The sequence below is a fragment of the Mirounga angustirostris genome, unplaced genomic scaffold, assembly GCF_029215605.1.
Source record: "Mirounga angustirostris isolate CCGP_5_RB_7025 unplaced genomic scaffold, mMirAng1.0.hap1 SCAF_3, whole genome shotgun sequence".
Classification (NCBI taxonomy): domain Eukaryota; kingdom Metazoa; phylum Chordata; class Mammalia; order Carnivora; family Phocidae; genus Mirounga; species Mirounga angustirostris.
The window spans coordinates 89,823,294-89,850,577 of NW_026991711.1; the positions used below are offsets into that span (position 1 = coordinate 89,823,294).

At 39.7% G+C, this 27,284-nt stretch overlaps 1 protein-coding gene across 1 annotated transcript in view; it reads right to left on the reverse strand.

Moving 5' to 3' along the window:
• CNTNAP5 (contactin associated protein family member 5) overlaps positions 1–27,284 on the reverse strand; it is an 819,371-nt gene that overhangs the window by 241,965 nt on the left and 550,122 nt on the right. Inside the window, exon 13 of the mRNA XM_064586403.1 lies at positions 4,840–5,040. Coding sequence (XP_064442473.1) covers positions 4,840–5,040 — 201 coding nt within the window. The remainder of the gene's footprint in view (positions 1–4,839; positions 5,041–27,284) is intronic.

Sequence of the window (27,284 nt, forward strand, 5' to 3'; positions counted from 1 at the left end):
TTAAAGCATCCTCCAGACTGTGGATTCAAAATTTCTTTCTGCATCTTCTGTGTGAGTGTTTCCTGAGCTGAGTTCTATTTTATTGCATATGCTCACCACATGTTACCTTCAAGACCCCGGCCTCAGGCAAAATTCCTATGAAGATGCTGACAGTGATAAAGTCTTGGGCTCAACCAGGGCAGCCCTTGTTCCTGGTGACAAAGTGCCCTGAGCACGGGCAGGCTGATGATTCCTGGAAACTTCTCTATAGCACAGGACTGCAGGCCCTCAGGGTAATAAGTAGAAGCATAGGGAAGACAACTACAAAGATGCATGGAAGTAGCAAAGACACCTTTCCCAGGGACCCTTATGGCTTGGAATTCTGGTCCTTCAGAGAGTTTCTAGCATAAACCTTCAGTTAAAGAGACAGATGGCACATTCCATTGGCTGGCACTTAGCAGCAGCTCGGGGGAAGAATATCAGAGGAAACTGTCAGGAAATGACAGTGTCATGGTTCAGTCACTGGCTGAATGAAAAATACACAGTGGTGAACCAACCAGGCCTGAACTTAGCCTTCCTGTCTTCCTTTACCTTCTCCCTCTGCTGCTCCTAGATGAATGAAACCAAAGGCAGAGCTGAGAGCAGACAGAAAGAGGCTCTGGGAATGCTGTTTTGGGAGTCCTCCGGGCCAATCTGGGAAGGAGTGCGTGAGCCTTGGAAGCTCTTGCACCTCAGCAAGGATGCTGCAAACTTTGTAGCTACCCAGGAATTTGCTGTAATTCAAGCTGCCCAGACAATCACAGGGCCTTAGAAGAGGGAGCTCTAGCTCCTCTTCTCTCTCTTTATCTACCTTTTCTTACAAAATAAGGAAGATCATAGAAACTTCTGGCTCTTTGAGATTTGCAGGGTGTATCAGAAGTAGCAGCCTTGCTTTGACCACAGGTGAAGCCCGGGCCAAGAACCTGATTTTCCCCTTCCCAGCTGAGTGGCATTAATCAAGCACATTCCCATCTCTGAGGTTCTATTTCCTGAAATACCAGACAGGGGTAACTACCCTTACTGTGCAGAGCCCTTGCCTGGATTACAGATAATGCTTATATGGCTCCCCAGACATAGCTGCTAACACGAGAAATGCTTCGTCATTGGTGGCCATTTGAACAGTTATTTATTTTTGTCTCATATTGCCTTCTTTTATTTCTTCTCTATATTATCTATTGTGTGTAATACAGAGGAGAATCTATAGCAAATAAAGCATCCTCCACTTTCTCTCCTTATTGATTTAAGTCCACAGTCGCCTCAATTTATAACACTTTATAGCTTCTACTAATCCTGGCTACCAGCAGTATCTCCCTCCAATAACCTAAGGGAATCATACTATACATTGTTTTAATTAAACAAAACTTAATTGTCTTTGACCCCCTTCTGCATTTTTCAGATTACCAAAGGGAAAATAAGATCCATGTTGATGACAAGTGGGTACTCAATCCCACAGTATTCTTGGGAATATAAATTGGTATAAACTTGATATGTTGCAGAAGTCAATATGGCAAAAGCCTTAAAAATATGTACACTCTTTGCCCTGGCAATGGCACCTCAAGGAATTTATCCTAAGGATATAATCAGCTTTGTTCTCAAAGATCTATGTGGAAAAAATGTTCTTGCAGCATCTGTATTGGAAAAAGGGAGAGAGAGAGAGAACTAAATGTCCAAAATAGATGTGTTAATTTTATATACCCATTGTGGTATGTCCGTATATGGAAGACTCTGTTGTTAATAAACATTATGATATAGAGTCATATTTACTAATATGGAAAGATATATATATACCGTGCGTGTGTGTGTGTGACAAATAAGGTAATAAAACAGTATCACTGGGGTCTCTGGCTTCAGCAGGTAAGGGAGAGACTTGCTCACCTCTTCCATATAGCAGGTAGGAAGGAGGAGATGGATTCTACTCACCTCCCCTTCTTTCTGTGGTCTTCCCCCATGGGAATGGGGTTGCCTAAATAATTAGAAAGATGAGGAAAACAACTTTTCAAGTGTGTGCCTATTAATGACTGAATGTTAAAGTCCCTCCAAACTTTATATGTCACAAACTTAACCCTCAATATGATGATATTAGGAGGTGGGCCTCTGGGAGGTGATTAGATCATGAGGGTGGAACCCTCATGAATGGGATTAGTGCCCTTCTGAAAGGGACTCCAAGAAGGTCTTTCACTCTCTTTCTGGCATGTGAGGATATAACAAAAAGTGAGTTGTCTGTGACCTGAAGAGGGCCTTCACCAGAATCCACCCATCCTGGCACACTGATCATGGACTTCCAGCCTCTGGAACCATGAAGCATAAATTTCTGTCTTTTTATAAGCCTGTCAATCTGTCTTATTTTGTTATAGCAGTTCAACAAATGTAGTATGCTAGGCCCTGGCTCTGGAATTCACGTGCCTACAATGGTGTGCACTGTTGTCTCTGCCCCTGTTTCTGTGAGGTTAGCCCAACTGAGTCAGTGCTTGTCCCTGCATTGAGGGGTGTGAGGTTGGGGCCACATCTCTATGGGGCTATCTGTCTGTAGTCCCACCCCCCACACAAGCAGTGCCTGGTCTACACCATGTTCTGCAAGCCAGCCCACCAAAAAAATGTAGACACAGTCTGCACATACCCATTGTCTTCTTTCATCTACCTCATTTGATTCATAAGCCATGGGGGAAAAGGGGATTAATGAGTATTCTCAACCCTAACATATAGACAGTATGTTTTCACTGTGTTTTTGTGAATGTGCACAAAATGGGAATGTACACAAAATATCTGGAGTGATGCACAACTAAATCCAACAGTCGAGTCTCTGGGTGGTGAGATTATCTGCATGCAGGAGTTATAATTATTATAATTATTCTATTTACACCATTAAAATAGAAATAAAGTAATCCTTTGAGCTTGTTTCTCATTGCAGTGCAAATTTGGACCTTCCTGCTGGGATGGAAGCTGTGGAGGAGGAAAGAAATAAGACCCCAGTGTTTGTTGAACACCTAATGAGTACTAGACACATTAAAAAGAGTGTAGAGTACATTTTTCCTGCAGTCCTCACATCAGCCTTATTAATTGAGGATTTTCGTGTAAATTGCTCAGGTGCTGAAATTGCTAGTGGAAATTTAGCAACTTGCACGAGTTTCTATAAGTAGTAAGAGGCAAAGTTACTCTAGTATGGTCTGCCCCAAATCCATGCCCACCCACTTGAGTATACTCAGGGAATTCATCACAGCTAATTTAAAAAAAAAGAAAGAAAGAAAAACATGTACAAAGGCAATAGTATTACCAAATTGATGTCACATAATACATAGACTAAAGGAAATCCATGGTCCAAATGAACAGAATCCCATTTTTCCTAAAATTCCATCAAACCCGATCCTTAGAAAACTAGAAGCAACACAATGAAAAGAGAGTAGGTTAGTTTTCCAGACACAGGTACTCTGAATAGTGCCGAGAGTGACAGGTGCAGGCTTGACAGCCAAGACAGAGAGAAATACAAACAAGTATACACACTGAGCCTCTCAAGCAGCACCATCTAAGAACTCCGGGAGGAACGCCGGGAGGAGGGACAGCAACCAGTGCCTCAGATCTAATCAGCCCTGTGAGCATGGCTGAATCCAAGGAGAGTACAATAATTGATTTTCATAATGATGATCCTGAGTCATCAAGAAAAGGTTACATTTTATGTTTAGAACTCTCTGTTTAAGAAGGCAGGGAAGCATGTAATCCATTTGAGAAAGATTTTCATTTCAAATAGTTAAAAATTCTTTGAAAACATTTTTGGTGCTTAAAGGGATAAGTGACAGTTATCTGGAAAATTCACTTATGTGGAACAAGGTTTTTCCTAAAGATTCTAGATCAGTGAGGCGGTGTGTTATATTTAGTTAGGCTTCTGTCACTTCTTTGTTGACATTCCACTGTCTAATCTTCTCAAGCCTTTCAAAATTCCTAACCTCCAAGCATGGGATTGTAAATTTCTTGAGGCGACAGATTGTGACACCATTCTTGGATATTGCACACCCTTATGATTCTCAGCTTGTGTGTGTGTGTGTTTGTGCGTGTGTGTGTGTGTGTGCACGTGCCATGATACAAATGATGAAGATATTCACAAAAATGACGGACTCCCAGGGCATCCTTGAACTTTGACAAAACCCTCTGGATATTCTGCAAAAACCCTTTTCTGTTGTGGTAAGCAGTCATCGAAGTTTTTTTGTTTGTCTTTTTTTTTTTTTCTCTAAAAGCAAACTTTATTTCTAAAAAGAATCATTTCCATTGGGGCCTGCACTTTCCAGGCAACATTAATACTGAAAACACACAAGGCTGTCTCTGCCTGCCCTGTTGGCCCCTTTGCCTGATACCACTTCCCTCTGCATCTCTTGCCCTGGACATAACACATTTTTCTTTGGTGAATATGCCAAGATCCTTCATGCTTTCTCATATTCTGGGAAATGTTCCCTTTCCCAGAAACCTCCCTTCCCACCTCCACACCGTCTATGTCTAGTTCAGTGCTCTCTCCTAGTGCTATTAATCTCACGAAACTTCTCATTCTCTCAACTACTGAAGGATGTGTATTGTCACAATTTTCTTTTTGAAGATGAGGATGGAATCTTGAGAGGCTACCATGAGAGGCTTCCTTTAGGTCACATCTGGGAATCAGAGCCAGGATGAGTACATCCCCAGTCTTCTCCTGACTTCCTTTCTTTCCACTGCACAGTGAACAACCATCACTGCAGCTCCCTTGTGGGAAAACACCCCTTTCCTTGACATTCCATGTTTTCCAGACCTATCTGTGGTTACCCTGTGTAACTCATGCAGAGGAGTGGGGGCGAGCCTTACCTGGCGTGTTGAGCAGGCGGGACCTTCTGCAGTGGTAGGCTACCTCCTGCTCACAGTGCTCTGAACCATCAATCATGGCTTCCAGCTGCTCCATGCTGCCACCATAATCTAAGGCCATGGTATAGGGCTTCTCAGGATCCGCACCCTTCACACGGGTCAGCTCTGTGTTATTGTGCTGAACTGATGTCCAAATCTTGTCCTCTGTTCAGAAAACATAACCCAAAGAAGGAGACTAATGTCGGTCAAAAGAGGATCATACTTATATAACTCAATAAAGCTGGGGGTGGGGGGATGGGGAAGAGGATCACCCAAGCGATGTGATGCTTGGCTCAACATGGGGCAATCAATCCACCTGAGTGCTCCACTCATGCAAATAAAAATGACCAGAAAATTTCTCTTTCTCATAGAGTTCCTCCCAGAGTTAGTGTGGGGGTTAATAATCATAGGAACTAAATTTGTGGAGCCCTTTATGCTAAGTATTTAATGTCCATCATCTCATTTTAAACTGACATAACCTAAATTGGAAGGAAGTTAGAAATGAAGGTGGGGGGGAATCAGAGGGGGAGATGAACCATGAGAAACTATGGACTCTGAGAAACAAACTGAGGGTTTTAGAGGGGAGGTGTTGGGGTGATGGGTTAGCCTGGTGATGGGTATTAAGGAGGGCACATATTGCATGGAGCACTGGTGTTACATGCAAACAATGAATCATGGAACGCTACATCAAAAACTAATGATGTAATGTAACATAACATAATAAAATTAAATGAAAATAAAAAAGAAATTAAGGAAAAGTGAATGAGCAGGACTGAGCAGCTTACCCATGTGCAAGTGACCAAGCAAGAATAGGAACACAGGGTGTCTGACTGCAAAGCCCAGGCTTCTAGCTACTGAGAACACACTCCCCCACAAGACAAATACTAGCGTAGATAACTGTCTCAGAAACACAAGTATCACATTGAATGTTTGCTGTACACAGATCTCCATGTAGAAAGTACCTGTAAAATACACCTAATTAACAACGATAAGATTGTATGATCCACACCATATATACAAGGCACTTAACCGAAGTTCCTTTTTTTTTTTTTAATTCTCTATGCTTCCTCTATTTGCCAAAAAATTATTTTAAGAGGTTTACAATAAAATAATATGCAGAGATGAGGGCCTTCACATTAGGTTTGGAGGACACGTTTTACCTACCACAGGTAAGAATGGAAGGTGAGAAGAGAGGAGAGAAATTTTCTAGGGCTCAGTTTTATTATCAGAAAAAAAAAAAATACAGCAATCCCAGCAGCAGGGCTGTTTCTATGGAATAGCAACCAAACATATGAAGTTGCACGGCACTGAGATCTATCAGACATTCTGCACTAATACCCTAGACTAAAACATTTACTGCAATTAGACATTGAATTTCATTCTGAACATGCTCACAAATAAAGCAAAGAAGGAAATAGGAAGACTCAAAAAGCTTTTGTCATCTGAGAATCTTGCCCACATATTAGCATCATTACTCTTCACAGATTCTCAGAGCTAAAAAATAACTTGACATAGCTATCATGTGGTTTCCCTCCTACTTCACCCTCCTAGTTTTTATAAAGGAGGAAACCAAGGTCTAGGAAGTAAAGAAATGACCCAACACATATCTATTAGACAATAGTGATGAGTGCCCACACTAAAACTATTATTAATTAGTACTACTTAGAAGCAGGATCACAGCTGTCAGCATATTAAGCTAAAAAAGGAAAAGCACAGGCAACCGAGATCCCCAGTTTTAATACTTTCTCTACCCTAACTCTATATGTGACTTTGGAAAAGTAACTTTACTGCTTGCACTTCTGTTTCACTATATTAGGAGAGGGGAGAGGAAGAAAGTTTGGTTTCCATTATCTCTAAAGAATTTTCCAAATCCAGAAAAGGAAATATTTCTAGCAGCAAAAATATTAAACTCTGTTCAAGAATTCTGATTCATCTTCAGACTATTTCCTAAAACCAGCCCAGTGATAACCATGTCTCCAATGTTTAGTGGAGGCAGAATTACATTTTCTATAAAGTCTGAAAAACAAATCAAAATGAAGGTTATTAGGTTCTGACTTTGAAAGTGATAATAAGACATTAATTATAATTGGTAAAAATAACAATATTACATAAATGGTTAACCTGTAACTCCAAAAATGTCGGTACCGATATAGAAAAACTCTGATAAATTACCAAAGAAAAGTAATTATTTAATAACACAATAAATAGAGAAATAAAGACTGACAGTTTTGAAATGTCCATGGTATGTAGAAGAAGAAAAGAACCACCCAGTCTAAGGTATAGATGCTGTGTTATTGTTTCATGTGAGGTCATTTCATATACCTTATCTCTGGTACACATAACAATCCACCATGGTAGATGTCAATATAGATAGATAAATATGTTTGTGTGTGTGTGTGTGTGTGTGTATAGAGAGAGAGACATAAACACAGATACGGCTATAGATACAGACACAGACATATACATAGAGCTATAGATATATGAAGGCTTAGAGAGAGAAAATAAACTTGTCCCCAGGCTCACTGTGTCCAATCTGATGCCAGAAGTGGTCAAAATAGCATCATTAACAAATTTAGATTTCCTTCCAAATACACACAGATTCTTATATCCATATATCCATTCATCTGATTATTCATACATTCATTCATTGATTTGCTTATTCATCTACTCACTGACTCATTTTGCCAGAATCATAGTCTATCTTTAGCAAGATGGAAAAGGAAAATGTGTAGGAGAGACAACCTTTCATCTTAAAGCCACTAATCTTGCCAGCCCTGCCTTCTGGAAACTGAGGGTGAATGGAAGTTCTAACAGCTCAACTATTGGCACTTTTTGATATATGCACATATGCAGAAGATATGAAGGAATAATTAAGAGCTCTGAAGTGCTCCCCATGATTCACAAAGTTATCACAAGACCTGCAAACACAGTATGAGCAACAAGAGGAGAGATGATTACATGAAAACTTGAGCCTCTTAGCTGGATTTCCTTTCGAAGATGCCCTTTGTCCTCTGATTATTTTTTCCTCCTGGGATATAGCAAAAGAAAGATTGAAAAGAAGGAGGTATTTGGATACTATTTCTTCTTGCTTTCTGTTTCCGCCCCCCCCCCCCCCATTTTCATTGGTAGCAGGTGCAGATTAAGTCCTACACTCTGACAAAACATTAAAGGCTAGGGGTCAATACCACTCAGGGAAGCTGGCCTTGGGACCTGATGCTCCTGAGCCTGGTCTAAGATGGGGGCATGTGGTTTTAGCTAGGGAATGTGTATGTGAAGTTTACCTCTAAGGATTTTCAAACAATATTCATTTTGAACAGTCTTTTAGGTGGATGATGGTGTGAATCCATTCATGGATGTACACGTGCTTTAACTGAAATTGAACTCATGAAGCTAAATGTTAAAGATGGTTAATTAAGTCAATGGGTGTGTGGATATTTATGGACACAGATTGGATATTTATGGACATGGTTAAGTCAATGGGTGTGTGGATATTTATGGACACTCTGTAGTTAGAAGATCTGGATTTGTGTGTCACCCCAACTCTTACTGGTTAAGCAGCCTTGGTCAAATCATTACTTCTCTAAAGTTCAGTTTCCTCATCAGTAGTATCTGGAAAGCAGAAATGATATCAACTCTATAGGATGGTTGTAAAAATTAAGTGAGGGGGTTTGTGTGAGAAGATCCATTGTTAACTGAATGTCTAGGGCTTCAAGGTGCCATGAGACAGCCTGGCTTTAGAAACCTGCCTGTCTGATTGGAAACTGTGTTCTGCTACATGTCAGCAGTGAGGCTTTGGGCTAGTCATTAACCTCTGAAATTTCCACTTTGGAAAATGGGATATTAATATCAATCATTTTATCCATGATAATATAGTGATTCAGCGTCATGTTTCACATGGACATATAACAGGCTGTCTGACAGCAAAAAAGTAAAGAATCTATACATTGAGACTTTTCTATAACATGAGGCTGAGGACCTGGACTTTGTTTCTTAGGGAATTGAAGGTGGGGAGCTCACCCAGCAAATGAAGTTAACAAGTGGGCTGGACTGCAATTTCTTGTAATATAGCTGCTGTTGTGTATAATTACTTGTTACCATCTTGTTCAATTATTTTTTCACTTTGGAATAGTCTCATGTGTCTCTATACTTATATGTGTCCCTTTCATTTCCTGAAATTTTGTCAATGGAATGTGTTGGTTAGTCCTCATGATCCCAGAAACCTGGAAAAACACTGCTTCTGATACTACTTTTTGCTACTCGGGTTATTTTCTATTATTTCTTAATGTATATTGCCATTCACTCCCATGATGAGAAACATAGCCCCATCTTTCTAACTTGTTCAAAGGAATACATGCATTAAATTATCCAAGACAAATTCTCTGCTTAAGGGAAAACTGCATTTGGAGACTTTTGAAGGGGTGGCAGGAATTTATTCAGTTCACTAAAGATCTTAGTTAAAGTAACAGTAATTATATATTTGCTTTTTTATCTGATATATAGTTTGCAAATATTTTTTTCCCATTTCATAGATCCCATTTTTATTTTGTTGATGGTTTCCTTTGCTGTGTAAAAATGTTTTTAGTTTGATACAGTCCCACTTGTTGATTTTTACTCTTGTTGTTCATACTTTTGGTGCCGTAGTCAAAAAATGGTTGCCAAGACCAATGTCAAGGAGTAACTTCCCTGTGTTTTTAGGATTTTTATGGTATCACGTCTTATGTTTAAGTTTTTAATTTATTTAGAATTAGTTTTTGTGAGTGGTACAAATAGGGACCCAATTTCTTTTTCTTTTTCTTTTCTTTTCTTTTTTTTTTTTTTTGCATGTGGCTGTCCAATTTCCCCAGCACCATTTGTTGAAGAGACAATCCTTTCCCCATTGAGTATTCCTAGCTCACTTGTCAAATACTAATTGAATACATCTGTGGGATGTAACTCTGGGCTCCCCGTTCTGTTCTATTGGTCCATGTGTCTATTTTTTTTTATTATTATGTTACGGTAATCACCATACATTACATCGTTAGTTTTTGATGTAGTGTTCCATGATTCATTGTTGGCGTATAACACCTAGTGCTTCATGCAGTACATGCACTCTTTAATACCCATCACCAGGCTAACCCATCCCCCCACACCCTCCCCTCTGGAACCCTCAGTTTCGTTCTCAGAGTCCATAGTCTCTCATGGTACGTCTCCCCATCCAATCTCCCCCCCTTCATTTTTCCCTTCCTGCTATCGTCTTCTTTTTTCTTTTCTTTTCTTTTTTTTTTTTTTTAACATACAATGTATTATTTGTTCCATAGGTACAGGTATGTGATTCAACAGTCTTACACAATACACAGAGCTCACCATAGCACATACCTTCCCCAATATCTGTTACCCAGCCACCCCATCCCTTACACCCCCCGCTACTCCAGCAAACCTCAGTTTGTTTCCTGAGATTAAGAATTCCTCATATCAGTGAGGTCATATGATACATGTCTTTCTCTGTTTGACTTATTTCGCTCAACATAATACCCTCCAGTTCCAACCACGTCTTTGCAAATGGCAAGATTTCATTCCTTTTGATGGCTGCATAATATTCTATTCTATATATATACCACTTCTTCTTTATCCATTCATCTGTCGATGGACCTTTAGGCTCTTTCCATAGTTTGGCTATTGTGGACATTGCTGCTATAAACATTGGGGTGCATGTAACCCTTCGGATCCCTACATTTGTATCTTTGGGGTAAATACCCAGTAGAGCAATTGCTGGGTCATATGGTAGCTCTATTTTCAACTTTTTGAGGAACCTCCATACTGTTTTCCAGAGTGGCTGCACCAGCTTGCATCCCACCAACAGAGTAGGAGGGTTCCCCTTTCTCCTCGTCCCCGCCAACATCTGTCATTTCCTGACTTGTTAATTTTACCCATTCAGACTGGTGTGAGGTGGTATCTTATTGAGGTTTTGATTTGGATTTCCCTGATGCCGAGTGATGTTGAGCACTTTTTCATGTGTCTGTTGGCCATTTGGATGTCTTCTTTGGAAAAATGTCTGTTCATGTCTTCTGCCCATTTCTTGATTGGATCATTTGTTCTTTGGGTGTTGAGCTTAATAAGTTCTTTATAGATTTTGGATACTAGCCCTTTATCTGATATGTCATTTGCAAATATCTTCCCCCATTCTGTCAGTTGTCTTTTGGTTTTGTTGACTGTTTCTTTTGCTGTGCAAAAGCTTTTTATCCTGAAGAAGTCCCAATAGTTCTTTTTTGCCTTTGCTTCCCTTGCCTTTGGCGATGTTTCCAGGAAGAAGTTGCTGTGGCTGAGGTCCAAGAGGTTGCCGCCTGTGTTCTCCTTTAGGATGTTGATGGACTCCTGTTTCACATTTAGGTCTTTCAATCATTTGGAGTCTATTTTTGTGTGTAGTGTAAGGGAATGGTCCAGTTTCATTCTTCTGCATGTGGCTGTCCAATTTTCCCAACACCACTTGTTGAAGAGACTGTCTTTTTTCCACTAGACATTCTTCCCTGCTTTGTCAAAGATTAGTTGACCATAGAGTTGAGGGTCCATTTCTGGGCTGTCTATTCTGTTCCATTGATCTATGTGTCCGTTTTTGTGCCACTACCATACTGTCTTGATGATTACAGCTTTGTAATAGAGCTTGATGTCCGGAATTGTGATGCCACCAGCTTTGCTTTTCTTTTCCAACATTCCTCTGGCTATGTGGGGTCTTTTCTGGTTCCATACAAATTTTAGGATTATTTGTTCCATTTCTTTGAAAAAAGTGGATGGTATTTTGATAGGGATTGCATTGAAGGTGTAGATTGTTCTAGGTGGCATTGACATCTTCACAATATTTTTTCTTCCAATCTGTGAACATGGAACGTTTTTCCATTTCTTTGTGTCTGCCTCAATTTCTTTCATGAGTATTTTATAGTTTTCTGAGTACAGATTCTTTGCCTCTTTGGTTAGATTTATTCCCAGGTATCTTATAGTTTTGGGTGCAATTGTAAATGGGATCAACTCCTTAATTTCTCTTTCTTCTGTCTTGTTGTTGGTGTATAGGAATGCCACTGATTTCTGTGCATTGATTTTATATCCTGCCACTTTACTGAATTCCTGTATGAGTTCTAGCAGTTTTGGGGTGGAGTTTTTTGGGTTTTCCACATAAAGTATCATATCATCTGCAAAGAGTGAGAGTTTGACTTCTTCTTTGCTGATTCAGATGTCTTTTATGTCTTTTTGTTCTCTGATTGCTGTGGCTAGGACTTCTAATACTATGTTGAATACTAGTGGTGATAGTGGACATCCCTGCCGTGTTCCTGACCTTAAGGGGAAAGCTCTCAGTTTTTCCCCATTGAGAATGATATTCACTGTGGGTTTTTCATAGATGGCTTTTATGATATTGGGGTATGCACCCTCTATCCCTATACTCTGAAGAGTTGTGATCAAGAAAGGATGCTGTACTTTGTCAAATGCTTTTTCTGCATCTATTGAGAGGATCATATGGTTCTTGTTCTTTCTTTTATTAATGTATTGTGTCACATTGATGGATTTGCGGATGTTGAACCAACTTTGCAGTCCAGGGATAAATCACACTTGGTGGTGGTGAATAATCCTTTTAATGTACTGTTGTATCATATTGGCTAGTAGTTTGGTGAGAATTTTTGCATCCCTGTTCATCAAGGATATTGGTCTATAATTCTCCTTTTTGATGGGGTCTTTGTCAGGTTTGGGGATCAAGGTAATGGTGGCCTCATAAAATGAGTTTGGTGGAAGTTTTCCTTCCGTTTCTATTTTTTGGAACAGTTTCAGAAGAATAGGTATTAATTCTTCTTTAAATGTTTGGTAGAAATCCCCTGGGAAGCCATCTGGCTGGACTTTGTTTGTTGGGAGATTTTTGATGACTGCTTCAATTTCCTTAGTGGTTATAGGTCTGTTCAGGTTTTCTATTTCTTCCTGATTCAGTTTTGCTAGTTGATACGTCTCTAGGAATGCATCCATTTCTTCCAGATTATCTAATTTGCTGGCACAGAGTTGCTCATAATTTGTTCTTATAATTGTTTGTATTTCTTTGGTGTTGGTTGTGATCTCTCCTCTTTCATTCATGATTTTGTTGATTTGGGTCATTTCTCTTTTCTTTTTGATAAGTCTGGCCAGGGGTTTCTCCAGGTCCTTTAGGTGTAGGGTTAGGCTGTGTACTTGAGACCTTTCTTGTTTCTTGAGAAAGGCTTGTATTGCTATATACTTTCCTCTTAGGACTGCCTTTGCTGCATCCCAAAGATTTTGAACATTGTGTTTTCATTTTCATTGGTTTCCATGAATTTTTTTTTAATTCTTCTTTAATTTCCTGGTTGACTCATTCATTCTCTAGTAGGATGCTCTTTAGCTTCCATGTGTTTGAGTTGTTTCTGAACTTCCTCTTGCGATTGAGTTCTAGTTTCAAAGCATTGTGGTCTGAAAATATGCAGGGAATGATTCCAATCTTTTGGTACCAGTTGAGACCTGATTTGTGACCTAGGATGTGATCTATTCTGGAGAATGTCCCATGGGCACTCAAGAAGAATGTATATTTTGTTGCTTTGGGATGGAATGTTTTGAATATATCTGTGAAGTCCATTTGGTCGAGTGTGTCATTTAAAGTCTTTATTTCCTTGTTGATCTTTTACTTAGATGCTCTCTCCTTTTCAGTGAGGGAGGTGTTAAAGTCCCCCCACTATTATTGTATTGTTGTTGATGTGTCTCTTTGCTTTTGTTATTAATTGGCTTATATAATTAGCTGCTCCCATGTTAGGGGCATAGATATTTACAATTGTTAGATCTTCTTGTTGAATAGATCCTTTAAGTATGATATAGTGTCCTTTCTCATCTCTTATTTGGTTTAAAATCTAATTTGTCTGATATAAGTATTGCCACCCAGCTTTCTTATGATGTCCATTATCATGATAAATGGTTTTCCACCCCCTCACTTTCAATCTGGGGGTGTCTTGGGTCTCAAATGAGCCTCTTTCAGACAGCATATCAATAGGTCTTGTTTTTTTTATCCAATCTGATAGCCTGTGTCTTTTGATTGGGGCACTTAGCCCATTTACATTCAGGGTAACTACTGACACATATGAATTTAGTGCCATTGTATTGCCTGTAAGGTGACTGTTACTGTGTATTGTCTCTGTTCCTTTCTGGTCTATGTTACTTTTAGGCTCTCTCTTTGCATTGAGGACTCCCTTCGATATTTCTTGTAGGGCTGGTTTCGTGTTTGCAAATTCCTTTAGTTTTGTTTGTCCTGGAAGATTTTTATCTCTCCTTCTCTTTTCAATGAGAGCTTAGCTGGATATAGTATTCTTGGCTGCATATTTTTCTCATTTATTGCTCTGAATATATCATGCCAGTCCTTTCTGGCCTCCCAGGTCTCTGTGGATAGGTTTGTTGCCAGTCTAATATTTCTACCATTGTAGGTTACAGATCTCTTGTCCCAAACTGCTTTCAGGATTTTCTCTTTGTCTCTGAGCCTTGTAAGTTTTACTATTAGATGTCAGGGTGTGGACCTATTTTTATTGATTTTGAGGGGGCTTCTCTGTGCCTTCTGGATTTTGATGCCTGTTCCTTTCCCCAAATTAGGGAATTTCTCTGCTATAATTTGCTCCAATATACCTTCGGCCCCTCTCTCTCTTTCTTCTTCTTCTGGGATCCCAATTATACTAATATTGTTTCATCTTATGGTATCGCTTATCTCTCGAATTTTGCCCTCATGATCCAGTAGTTGTTTATCTCTCGTTTTCTCAGCTTCTTTATTTTCCATCATTTGGTCTTCTATATCACTAATTCTCTCTTCCGCCTCATTTATCCTAGCAGTTAGAGCCTCCATTTTTTATTGCACCTCATTAATAGCCTTTTTGATTTCGACTTGGTTAGATTTTAGTTCTTTTATTTCTCCAGAAAGGATTTCTCTAATATCTTCCATGCTTTTTTCAAGTCCAGCTATTATCTTTAAAATCATCATTCTGAGCTCTAGTTCTGACATCTTACTAATGTCCGTATTGATTAGGTTCCTGGCAGTCGGTTCTCCTCTTGTTCATTTTTTTGAGGTGATTTTTTCCATCTTGTCATTTTGTGCAGAGAAGAACAGGTGAATGAGAGAACAAAATGCTAACAGGGTAACAATGACCCCAGAAAAATATACATTAAACAAATCAGAAGAGATCTTAAACTGGGGGAAAAGAAAGGGAAAGAAAGAAAAACAAAACAAAACAAAACAAAAAAAAGAAAAAAGAAAAAAGATAACGAACAAATAAGCAAAAAAAAAAAAATCAAAATATGATCAAATATGATCAGGCCTGTGCATAGATCAGTGCCACCCACTAGATTTTGGGCATATTTTGGTCTTTTAGAAGAAAGTGCCTCCCAAATTTTTAAAGAAAGAAAAACTTATATATGTATAAAAATAAGGGTAAATACAATGAAGGGATGGAATATGACTGTAAAGATGAAAATTATAAAAGATTTTATAAAAGGGATTGATAAGAAGTTGGTTGAAAAAAGAAAGAAGAGGATTTAATAAAAAAAAGGGGGGAAAATATGATCAGGCAGGAGACTAGAATAAAGCCATAAACTATAGATTTAGGGTGTATTTTGGTCTGTTAGAAGAAAATGTATCCCAAAATTTTAAAGGGAGAACAACATATATATATATATACCAAAAATAAGGTTAACTACAATGAAGGGATAAAATATGACTTTAAAAATGAAAAATAAAAAAGATTTTTTTTAAATGTGATTGATAAGATGTTGGATAAAAAAGGGAAAAAGAAAAATTCAAAAAAAAAAGAAAGAAAGAGAAAGTTAAAAAAAATTATCTTTGAGAGACTAAAGAATCATGGTAAAAAAGCTATGAATTCTATGTGCAGTATTCCCCTCGCATGGAGTTCTGCCGTTCTCATTGACTGGTAAACTTGGTCTTGGTTGGCTGTTCTTGCTGATCTTCTGGGGGAGGGTCCTGCCACAGTGGTTCTCAGATGTCTTTGACAGAGGTGTAATTTCCCTGGCCTTGCCGGGTCCAGGCTAAGTAATCTGCTCAGGTTTGTTCTTGAGAGCTTTTGTTCCCTGCAAGCTTTTTCTACAGCGTTGGAGACTGAGAGTGAAATTGGCGTTCTCCCAATCTCTGCCCCAGAGGAGCTGAGAACTTGGAGCCCCATTCCTCAGTGAGCCCCCAGAGAAAAGCAGTCAATCACTCCCCTCTCCCCAGTCTCCGGCCGCACTCAGTGCTCACCTGGCCTGTAACTGAGCATTTCTATCTCTTGCAGAGGACCCCATTTAGAGTCTCCAATCCCAGCAGATCCCTGTGGTGCCCTCCTGTGCTGCTCTTCCCGGGGGAGGAAAGGGAGTCTCCCCTGATCTGCCAGTTGTTGGGTCCCTGCTGGAAGAGCAGTGACCTGACTGTGCTGCAGATCACAGTTTATGGCAACCCCAAGCTGAGAGCCCACTCTTTGGCTCCGTCTGGGCAGCCGGCTTTCCCACTCTGATACCTGGGAGCTCTGCCGCACTCAGGCACCCCCAGTCTTTCTGTGCCCCCGAGTGTCCTGAGACCACACTGTCCCAGCTAGTGTTCCACCTCCCGCCTAGCCACTGGAGCAATGTCCCTCAGTGGAGCAGACTTCCAAAATTTCCTATTTTGTGCTCCACTGTTCTATCACTTGCCAGTAGCAGCTGATGGAGGCCCCCTTCCCCCGCCATCTATCTTCCCGAATATCACCTCAGACTCACTTCTCTGCACATCCTACCTTCCAGAAAGTGGTAGCTTTTCTGTTCAGAGAGTTGCTGCTATTCTTTTCTTCGATCTCCTGTTGAGATCATAGCTGTTCAGAATGGTTTGATCCTTATCTAGCTGAATTCCCGGGACCAGACGAAATTTAGGTCTCTTACTCCTCTGCCATCTTTCTCTTCAGCCCTCCTTTTTTTTATGGCAGTACTCTACTGTTTCAATTACTAGAACTTTGAGGAAATAGGGTGATATTGTTTAGGGATGCCCAATGTACTGGCATGAGTGTGAATGAGCTCATGGCCCAGACCCTCACCAGTTATTTGCCACCATTTTACATAAAGGAGTTACAGGCCATGGGGCATCAAGGAGCATACGTGATAAAATTCTAAAGCATCATTTCACAGATGTAACAATGTATTTTATAGAGACTAGCAAAGAATTTCTCAGACTACCTTTTGAATTTAGGTTTGAAGTCTATCTTCCCATTAAAGCTACGAGCTCTCCCAGAATATGAAGTATATCATTCATTCTTATGTTCAAATATGTGCCCAGTTAGTGCTGTGCCAACCACAGGGATACCTCTCCAGAAGGATAATGCACTGCCTAACTCTCTATAATCTTGCCATTGTTTCAGGGAAGATTGTGTACAGAAGAATGAAAAATGTCTCAGGCTATTATAAGTATTCTTGAGATTAAAAGTAAGTGAGGCTAGGGGTGTCTGGTTGGCTCAGTATATTGGGCATCTGCTTTTGCCTCAGGTCATGATCCTGGAGTCCCAGGGATCAAGCCCCACTTTGGGCTCCCTGCTCAGCGGAGAGCCTGCTTTTCCCTCTGCTCCTCACCCCGCTCATGTGTGCTCTCTCTCTCTTCCTCAAATAAATAAATAAAATTAAAATAAATAAATAAATAAGTGAGGCTGCCCAGAGATCTGGTGGGGGCAGGGTTGGGAGTAGATGTTACAGGAGCTTGCCCAGCAGAGACTGCAATGTTTTCCTTGAGAATGGACAGGTCTACAGAAGTCTTTCATCCTGAGACCACCAGAGGATAGGCTGCCATCGAGCACTTTCTAGGACTTCAGGAAATCATTGTCAAGCGATGAGATTAGTTAATAACCACCATTTGTTTTCTTCCAGGTTCTTTCTTCTAGCATTTCCAAAGCAGCTTTTCTATGTGTGTGTAGTGATCCAAATGTAAAAGAAGTTTCAAGTTATAACACACACACACACACACACACATTCAATATGATCACCAACAGTATCAACAAGAGAAAAGAAAAAGAGGTTGCACAAAGTGCCAGCACAGTAGTAATGATAGGATGCTCTAAAACATTCTGTATCTTCATCTCTGTTTTGAAATTTTTTCCAGTCTTCACCCCAGAAAGACCTCTATGAACCCTCATCCTGGGTTTCTCCATGACCTGCTGGTTCCTCTTGCTCTCATTTCAGAAGCTGTAAACTGTTTACATACAGAGCCACAATTTAATTTTCTTTCATGTTTTTTTTCCTCTCATTTTATCTGATTGCTATTATTATAATGATGATCATTATTATTAATAATAATAGCAGTAATTATAGATGATGTAAGCTGTTCTATCTGTTACCATGGAAATCACCACTCAGAAGAAAGAACAAACAAAAGGAAAGTTAAAAAAGGAGAGAGAGACAAGAAATAATGCTGATTAATAGGACCTCATTCTACACACATATCTGTCTCTTTGTAGGGCCAAAAAAATGTGCAATTTTTCTATCACAATGCTTCAGAGGAAGGAAAGTCTACAGATTGTCAATACCCTGCTTAATTGAACTTAAATCACTGTGGGGAGCTGCTTATAGTCCTTTGAAAAGTGTGCCAATTCACTTATGCTCCTATTGTAATAAAGCAAGTCTATATTAAGGTCCCTGGGGTCACTTCTGGTACAGTTATCTATGTTGACAAAGTGAATTTTCTGTGCCAAGGTTAAAGACAGCCTAAATAATCCTCAAACCACTGCCTGTACCACTCATTTGCCATCTACACATGTACAGTCTAGTGACATCTCTTGTCATTTTGCATTGATAGTTATATAATTTTTCATATGTTTGTACCTTATCTCTCCATTTGAATCACAGGCAATGACTGCTGAGTAAATATCAGCTTGGTAAGGGCTTCTCTGGTTAATGGAGGCAGATGCAAGGGAGAAAAGCGAGGGCACTGGGATTGGCAGTCTCGGTCAACACTACCAGCTCAGATTCCTGAACACTTGCAGAGACACTTTATCTCCCCAAGCCTCAGTCTTCTCATCTGTAAGCTGGATATAACCCACTGTGCAGTGATGATGTGATAACGAAATAAAACACACAGCGGAGAGCTGAGCACAGAGCTTCGGTACCAAACAGAAAATCAAAGTCCACTGCTATCAACCCTCCTGATGAAGCCACTTGGGGAGCATCTGAAAGGATCATTTAATTATCAGAAATTATGGGAACCTGTGCTGAGGGTGTCAATGCTATGTTCTCTTCAACCTACAAAAAGAAGAGGGACAATTGGTGTAAAGAAATTTCCAACTCTTTAAAAAGCTTCAAATTCCATCAGGAGCTGTTTTCCTTCCCAGGTGGATCCATCAGCTGCCTGTGCAAGAATCCATCCATGCCACACTAAAACCACTGCAGACACGGCTGCTTTCAGTGTCTGGCCTTGTGCTGCTGGGGGGAGCACATTACCGGTTTATGGCCCCTGCTTGGGCCCCCGCTCACCATGCATTAGCTGGAACACAGACACCACAGCGCAGGGGGCATTGGAGAGTGGGGCTGGCTCCTGGCCATTACCGCTCCTCCACCTGCCTGCGCAGGCCACACTTTATGACTTCCAGACAACATACTTGACTGTGATTTATTCTCCTACTTCACTGGAGTCTTTACTTTTTATGTACCTTTTTTGGGGGGTTATTTTTCTCTTGCCTTGCTTTAAAATAGGCAGTATGATCACAGAGACCTGGGAAATCTGTTTTATGGTCGGGGGGTGGGGCGCTGTTCACCTGACTCCACACACATTGTGTCATAGATGATGATTTGTTATTCACTGGCTTAGTCAAGAAAAATGTATTAAATGTCTGGAGTGTGAAGAACATTATTTTAGGGACTGGGAAGTTAGGATGAAGGGTACAAGGGGACAAGGGTACGAGGTCCAGAATGCCTGGACCCTGAGCTCAAGGCTTTCACAGGTGGTTCTGGGAGAGAAGTTCACATGGAAGATAAGAGCCTGGCAGTGTGGGGCATAGGTGCAGGTGTGGACAAACCAGGTGTGCCCACCTTCTGGGCAAGGGAGAGAAGAAAGGGGCCTCCACACCAAAATCACCTGATGGGAAGAGGGCTGTGGGGCTGGTGGACAGGCTTTGGTTGTTGTTAGATGTATTTATGAAGTCTTTAGTAGGAGTACCTTTGTAGCAGGTACTGTTTTGGTTCATTGTGAGGAAAAAGCTGGCCCTCACAAAGATCTAAATCCAGTCCTATGTCTAGTACTTACTAGCTGAGTGATGCTGAACATGCTCTTCAACCTCTCTGAACCTCCCTTTCTCAAAATACAAGCAAGAAGTGATCTCTACCTCACAATTCACCATGTGGATTCAATGAGATAAACATTGAGACAAGATAGCCCAGGATCTGGGACACAAGTACAGAATGATTAGTTTCCATCCCTTTGTTAAGAAGAGCTAAAGTAGCCAAGATTGAATTCAGGAATCTGGAAGAACAAGAGCTGACTGCAAAGGTCTTCCCATAATCCTGAGAAGGGCTATCCAAGGGTAGCATTTACATCTCCTTTTACAAGGTCACAAAGAAAGACTTTAGTAAATCTCAGACTGTCTAGTACTAGATTTCAAGGATCTTATAATCTGGTGCTATAGGTGATTGACAAAAAAGTAACTCAAAGAGGAGCATGAAATTATTCATCTTTCTTTCAGCAGACATCTCTACTCTGGAGCTCATCACAGTATGAATGATATTGCCAAATCACCAGTGTCTTCTCCAGTGGGAAGCCTCTTCTAACTCCACCAGCATCCTGTTTTGGTCTTGCTCAAGAACCATAATAACAACTTTTTTATTCAAATCTCCCTGCTAAACTGTAAGCTCTACAAGGCAAAAGGCGATCTTGTAAATTTTGTATGTTGAACACTTGACCTGGAGTGGACATTTACTTACCATGGAACTAAACATCCAACCGACTGCCAGGATTTCACTGACTCTAGTGACAGCTCCTGAAATCAGCAGGAAAGTGATATAGGATCGGAAAGTATGTTTAGATATGTACTTGAAATTCTGCTCTGTAGCCCAGAATATCTATTGCAAGAGGAGCATATTGAAGAAAAAATTCAGGGGCGCCTGGGTGGCTCAATCGGTTGAGCATCCAACTCTTGGTTTTGGCTGAGGTCATGATCTTGCCATCATGAGATCAAACCCTGCATCAGGCTCCACACTCAGTGGGGAGTCTAATTGGAATTCCCTCTCTCCCTTTCCTTCTCCCTCTGCCCTTCCCCTCCCATGCTCACTCTCTCTTTCTCTCTCTCTCGCTCAAATAAATAAATATATCTAAAAGAAAGAAAAGGAATTCAAATAGCCATCAAAATGTTTCTGAATGAATAAAGCATAGTTAATTGGCAGAGTGAAATACTATGCACTCATAATAAAGACCACACAAGACCTTTCTAAACTGATTTATACTGTGTTCCAGGAAGTACTGTTAAATGACAAGATCAAGGCATCAAGGTACAAAAGACTATGCTACATTTTGTGCAAGAATAAAGAAGCAATTAAAACACACACAGGAATGATAAACCAATATAAATGATGACCTATGGGGTGACTGGGTGATAGACTCTGGGGAGGGTATGTGCTCTGGTAAGCACTGTGAATTGTGCAAGACTGTTGAATCTCAGATCTGTACCTCTGAAACAAATAATGCAATATATGTTAAGAAAAAAAAAAGAAGAAGAAGGTAGCAGGAGGGGAAGAATGAAGCGGGGGAAATCAGAGGGGTAGACGAACCATGAGAGATGATGGACTCTGAAAAACAAACTGAGGGTTCTGGGGGGGGGGGGATGTGTTAACCTGGTGGTGGGTATTGAGGAGGGCACATTCTGCATGGAGCACTGGGTGTTATGCACAAACAACGAATCATGGAACACTACATCTAAAACTAATGATGTAATGTAGGGGGGATTAACATAAGAATAAAAAAAAATGATGACCTAGAGAATATGAGTAAGAAGAGGGTGAATGCAATACAGAGAGTAAGACATCTTTGGTCAGCCATCTTATAGATAATATAAATATAAAAGTATATATTATGTAAATATATAAATAGAAGTATATATAAAATATATATATTTAGTTTTTATAACATGTAAATATTTTGCAAAGTCATTAATTAAATATATAATTAAACAAAAAGGATAAAAAGAGACTAACCCTAAAATTGAATAATTTTCTAAAGATTTATTTATTTTAAAGAATGAGAGAGAGAGCCTGCATGAGTCAGGGGAGAGGCAGAAGGAGAGAATCCCAAGCAGTCTCCCCACTGAGTGCAGAGCTGACCTGATGCAGGGCTTGATCTCAGGATCATGACCTGAGTCAAAACCAAGAGTTGGATGTTTAGCCAACTGAGCCACCCAAGCACCCCTTAAAATTGAATATTAAGCAACAAACAAAAAGCCTAACTGTATATTAAATAGATAAAAGAAACACCAGTAAGAAAATATAAATTCAAGTAACTTTTTAATTAAGTATTCTGTCTAGCCATACACCCTTGGTAGAATATATTCTAAGAACTAAAATTAAAATTCAGTAAATGTTACACTTTACTCTGTTATTGGTAGTGATATGGCTGATGTGACTCTGAAACTATTTTGTGTATATTGCTAGGTAGAACAAATGAGTAAATATATTGGTATTGTTGAGACAAGTTCTTACTGTGAGAGAAGAGAGATATATATGGAAGTAGGAATGATGAGGGACACAGTTGCACACACACACACACACACACACACATTTTCAAGTTCTGTCCACTGAAATGGACTAGAAGTAATAAGCAAACCTAACACCTAGATCCTAATTTCCAAATACCATTTGCTACAAAAATGTGTCTTTTGCTTCTTTGGGAAACAGCAGAGTCTGGGTCTAAGCAAGGCAAGTTCAAGGTAACATCTGGTGCTAGAAAACAAGGAAGTACTCCAAGATTAATGGAGACAGGTAAGAAAGACATAGGAGCAGAATTAGTGGGACCAGGACTAGCTATATTTGGGGCAATTTGAACATCAAAAAACATAATGATAATAGTAACATTTTAAAATGAAATAATTTGAGTCTAGAGCAACACAAGAGAGGTTAGGCAGAGCAAGGAATAAAAAGCTTTTCTGAAAAAAACAAAAAAAAGGAAAGCTCTTCTATAGAGAAGAATGCAAAATCACAGCAGAAAATGTAGAAGGAATTATAGGATTAGTAAAATAACATTTTACAAATTCCAGTGCAATAGCATATGGGTCAGGGTCATTTCTGGACTGGGAGAAAATGAACAGGAATTGGATATTCACTCAGTGTCTGCATATAACCCCACAGATAACCCACTGATCATAAATCACCTTTACAATGCAGAGATCTGACAGAAGTGTTTTAGCCAGTGATGGGGCTGAACCTCCCCAGTGTGCCTCCTGGTGGCGTCCACTGAAGAGGTCAAACATCACCCATGAGGTTTTCTACCAAAGTATTCCAACAACAAAGAAATTATCAGAAAAAAATCCAAAAAAAAATATGGCACATTTTGCTTAACAAGTCGTTGGTACTCTTCAAAAAGTTAATGACAAAAACTATACAAAAGAGATGGGTTGGGGGAAAGGGTTTTCCAGTTAAAATAAGCTAAAAGGATATGACCATCAAATCCAACAGCTGGACACTCCTTGAATCCTGAATAGACATATCAAAACAAATGCTGCTATAAAAGACAATGTAGGGACAAGACAGACTATACTGGAGAGTTCTGATTGAATTCATGTTTATGTTCTTATGCATGGTTTTGGTATCATGGTTATGTAGGATAATATCTTTGTTCTTAAAGATATGAGCAGAAAGTCTTTAGGTTTAAATTATCAATATGTCTACAACTTACTTTCAAAAAGTTCAGGAAAAAGAAAATAAGCATTTCATACCAGGAAGAAGGGAAGTGGGGGAGGGGGGAGAGAGAGGGAGAAAGAGATAAGGGTGGTACAAATGTGCAAATGTGGCAAAATTTTAACGTTTGGGGAAGCTAGGTGAAAGGTGTATGGGTGCTCATGTTAGTGTTTTCTGTAAGTTTGAATATTTTAGAATAAAAACTTAAGTAGAAAAAGATAATGCTTTGCACAGTACTTCTCCTGTAGTAAGTGCTTGAAGCGATTCTACTATGCTCCAACAAATTCATGTGCATGTGCCCTATACCAACACACACATGGCTAAGAACTAATTAGCCAAATAATTATCAAATAGCAAAAATTAGTTTCAAATTCAATCATTCACACATAGTAGCACATTCATTTTCAAGTGCATATTTATTAATACTATTGAATTAATTTTCAGGAGTGCTTTCAGGATATCAGGTGTTGTGCACTCGTAAAAGTTATTAGTTATTTGCATTACTTCATTCCCAGAAACCAGAGTCAAGATTTCAGGGGCTATAGTGGTAAAAATAAATAATAATAACTATCATGTATTAGGTATGTAATACCAGGCATTTTTTTCTTATAGGTTGCATCAATTATCTCATATAAGCCTCATAACCACCTTAAAAATAAGTTCTATTACTCATTACAGAAGAGGAAACCAAGAAACAGGGAAGCTGAGTAACTCAACAACATCACCTGAATTGACAAAACTAAGAAGCACCAGTGCTTGGATTCAAACCAAGCCCAAACTCTTAATGACCATGCTACATTTGGTACATGGTTGCCTATTACGTGAATTGAAGGAGGGACCATGAGAATTGTGACAGGCAAAGAAGAAGAGAAAGGGATGAGAACTTGGTCTAAAGAAGTTGGTGAGGGAATGATATTCCAGAATAGGACCAGGAACAAGACTTGAGGGCTGGACAGAATACTGAGCTGGCACTGTTAAATCCACGGGGAAATTGTCTCAACGGACAATCTAACCAGTCAACGTCTCTTACCAACTTCTCCTTGCAAATACATATAACATACTCAAACACTTGCATACTGAGAACACAGGGCTGATGGGTGCTCCCTTGACTTGAGTAATAGGAAAAAAGCTTCTAGAGAATGGCTCCCCTGATTCCCCTACTTCACAGAGAATGGAATCACAAGCTGCTAGCACATCTTGCCTCTTTTATTTTTTGGAATGTCTAGACTGACTTTGATTCATCATCTCTCCCTAGAATCCTGGGTTCAGAGGAAAAGTGAACAAGAGCAAGCAAGATTTCTGGGAAGCATGTTTACTCCTACTTGTTATTTCACTCTTCCAGACAAGATAATTGTCCACCTCGATGGTATCACTGCATCAGAATTACAGGTGAGCCAGGGGCCCTCAAACAAGACCAAGGGTCCTTTGACATCTGCTCATTGCATCCCCGCATCCATGACTTTGCTGAGCTCAACAGGATTATTTTTTCCCTCTCTTTTTCCCTCTCTGCCCAGCCTTGGGACAACTATCTTTCAAGGTCAAACTTAAGTCCTACATCTCCCACAAAGCCTTTCTTGATCACTCCTGTCTCTGAATTCCTTCAGAATCTAGGTCTTTCTATGACGATGGCATTTGCTGATGATGGCTTCTATTTCAGAAGCTCTTTGAGAATGCCACATATTGGATTGAGTGTATTAAGCACATTATTTATTTAATTTTATTTTCTCTAAACATCAGCACATTGATGTAAGAGTAACTGATCATCCCTATTATACAGATGAGGAAATTGAGTCACTTAGAAGTTAATGTGCCTGGGATTCCATGGCTGTCAAATCTACAAGGTAATTGCATGACCTTAAATAAAATGACTTAGATAAAAGTGCTTTAAGAGCCAGAAGTTAAATATGAGATCCTTGGGCATAGAGGTTAGTGGTTTATAGTAGATTGTATAGCACTGAGCACAAGGCAGTATCAATAAATACTGTTTGATTGGATTGTGCCTGATCTCCACAGCACCGAAGGGAGGGTTTCGCCAGGTCTCTGCAATAAAAAATGTGCTGCGAAAGGTTCACCAGGAAAGCATCAGGATAGGCCTCTGTGTTCAGGTCTTAAGAAGAACTGTTTTTTTAGTCACTGACCAGACCCCTCTTGGAAGTGGGAGATGAATAAGGACAGGCAGTTGTTAAGAGTTAAGCACTATGCTAATCACCTTATGGAGATATTTCCCAAAGTCTGATATCTTTAGGTGCTTATTAAAAATGCTATTTCTGATCACTGTCCTAAACCTACTGAATAACCATTGTTGGGGATATCCTAGAAAATATAATTTTAAACATTTATCCCAGGTCATTCTTTGGGGAAATAAAAATTAAGAACCTTTGTTTTATATAATTCTCATCTAATATTTGGAAAACTTTGAAGGGCGGGTATGATGATTCCCATTTTACAGATGAAGAAAGTGATAATCAGGGAGGTGAAATAGATATTATAGAGACCTCATTCCATCAAGGTCACTTCCTTGGGGAAATTTCCACTGTGATATTGACCGATGGGTGAGGGCAGAACAGGCCAGGGGAATCCGGAGGAAGGGTCTGTTTGGACACATGGGTCTTTCTTTGCCTGTGTCACTTGTCCTAGGGACCCAGGGATAGGAATCAGACCTAGCTCAAACTTCTGGCCAACATATATCAAATTGTAAGACCCAGGACAAGTGATTCAGCTTCTCAAGATTTCAGTGTCCTGCTCTATAAAATGGAAAGAATGGTACATTCTTCACATGATTACCAAGAAAACTGAATGATACTCTAAATGTAAAGTGCCTAGTGTGGTGCCTCATATCAGTAGATGCTCAGTTAAATGTTTGCTGTTTCTACTACAAAACCCAGCTCAGAGGGCAGCTTTTCAAGGACATCTTCTCTGACCACCATCCCCAGTGTCCTTGGGCCCCTTGATTCAACCACTGCCTTCCTTGTAATATTTCTGAACCATCTATGGCTTCTATTTTATTTTCTGCACCATGTGTAAATAATCTGTTTACAGCATCTGTCTCTCTCTTCCAACCGTGAGTTCCTTGAGGACAAGGACAGACATTCATTTTGTAAACTTGTCACCTAACTCAGCCGGTTCTCGAAAGTTTATGTGAATGGCTTAATTTCTGAATGACCAACTGAATAACTGACTGACTGACTCAAAGAATGAATGAATAATGTATAAGTAACAGCGCACATGAAAAATAAATGCAGAAGTAAATACATGAGAGAATTAATGAGTAAATAAATGAGAGATGAATAAAGAAATGCAAGAAATCAGTGAGTGCATTAGTAAAGTGTGTGTGTGTGTGTGTGTGTGTGTGTGTGTGAGTGAGTGAATAAGCAAATAAATGAATGAAAAGCACATTGCAGTCACCTCCTATCTTTTGTCCTGAGCCTTCTGTTCTCATCCACGTGGTTGGAGTCAACTGGCCGTGCAAAATGGGTCTGTGAAAGGAATTTCTCTAAGTGCCTGTTAAAATTCTTGGCAATTCAAAGGTGACAATGCTT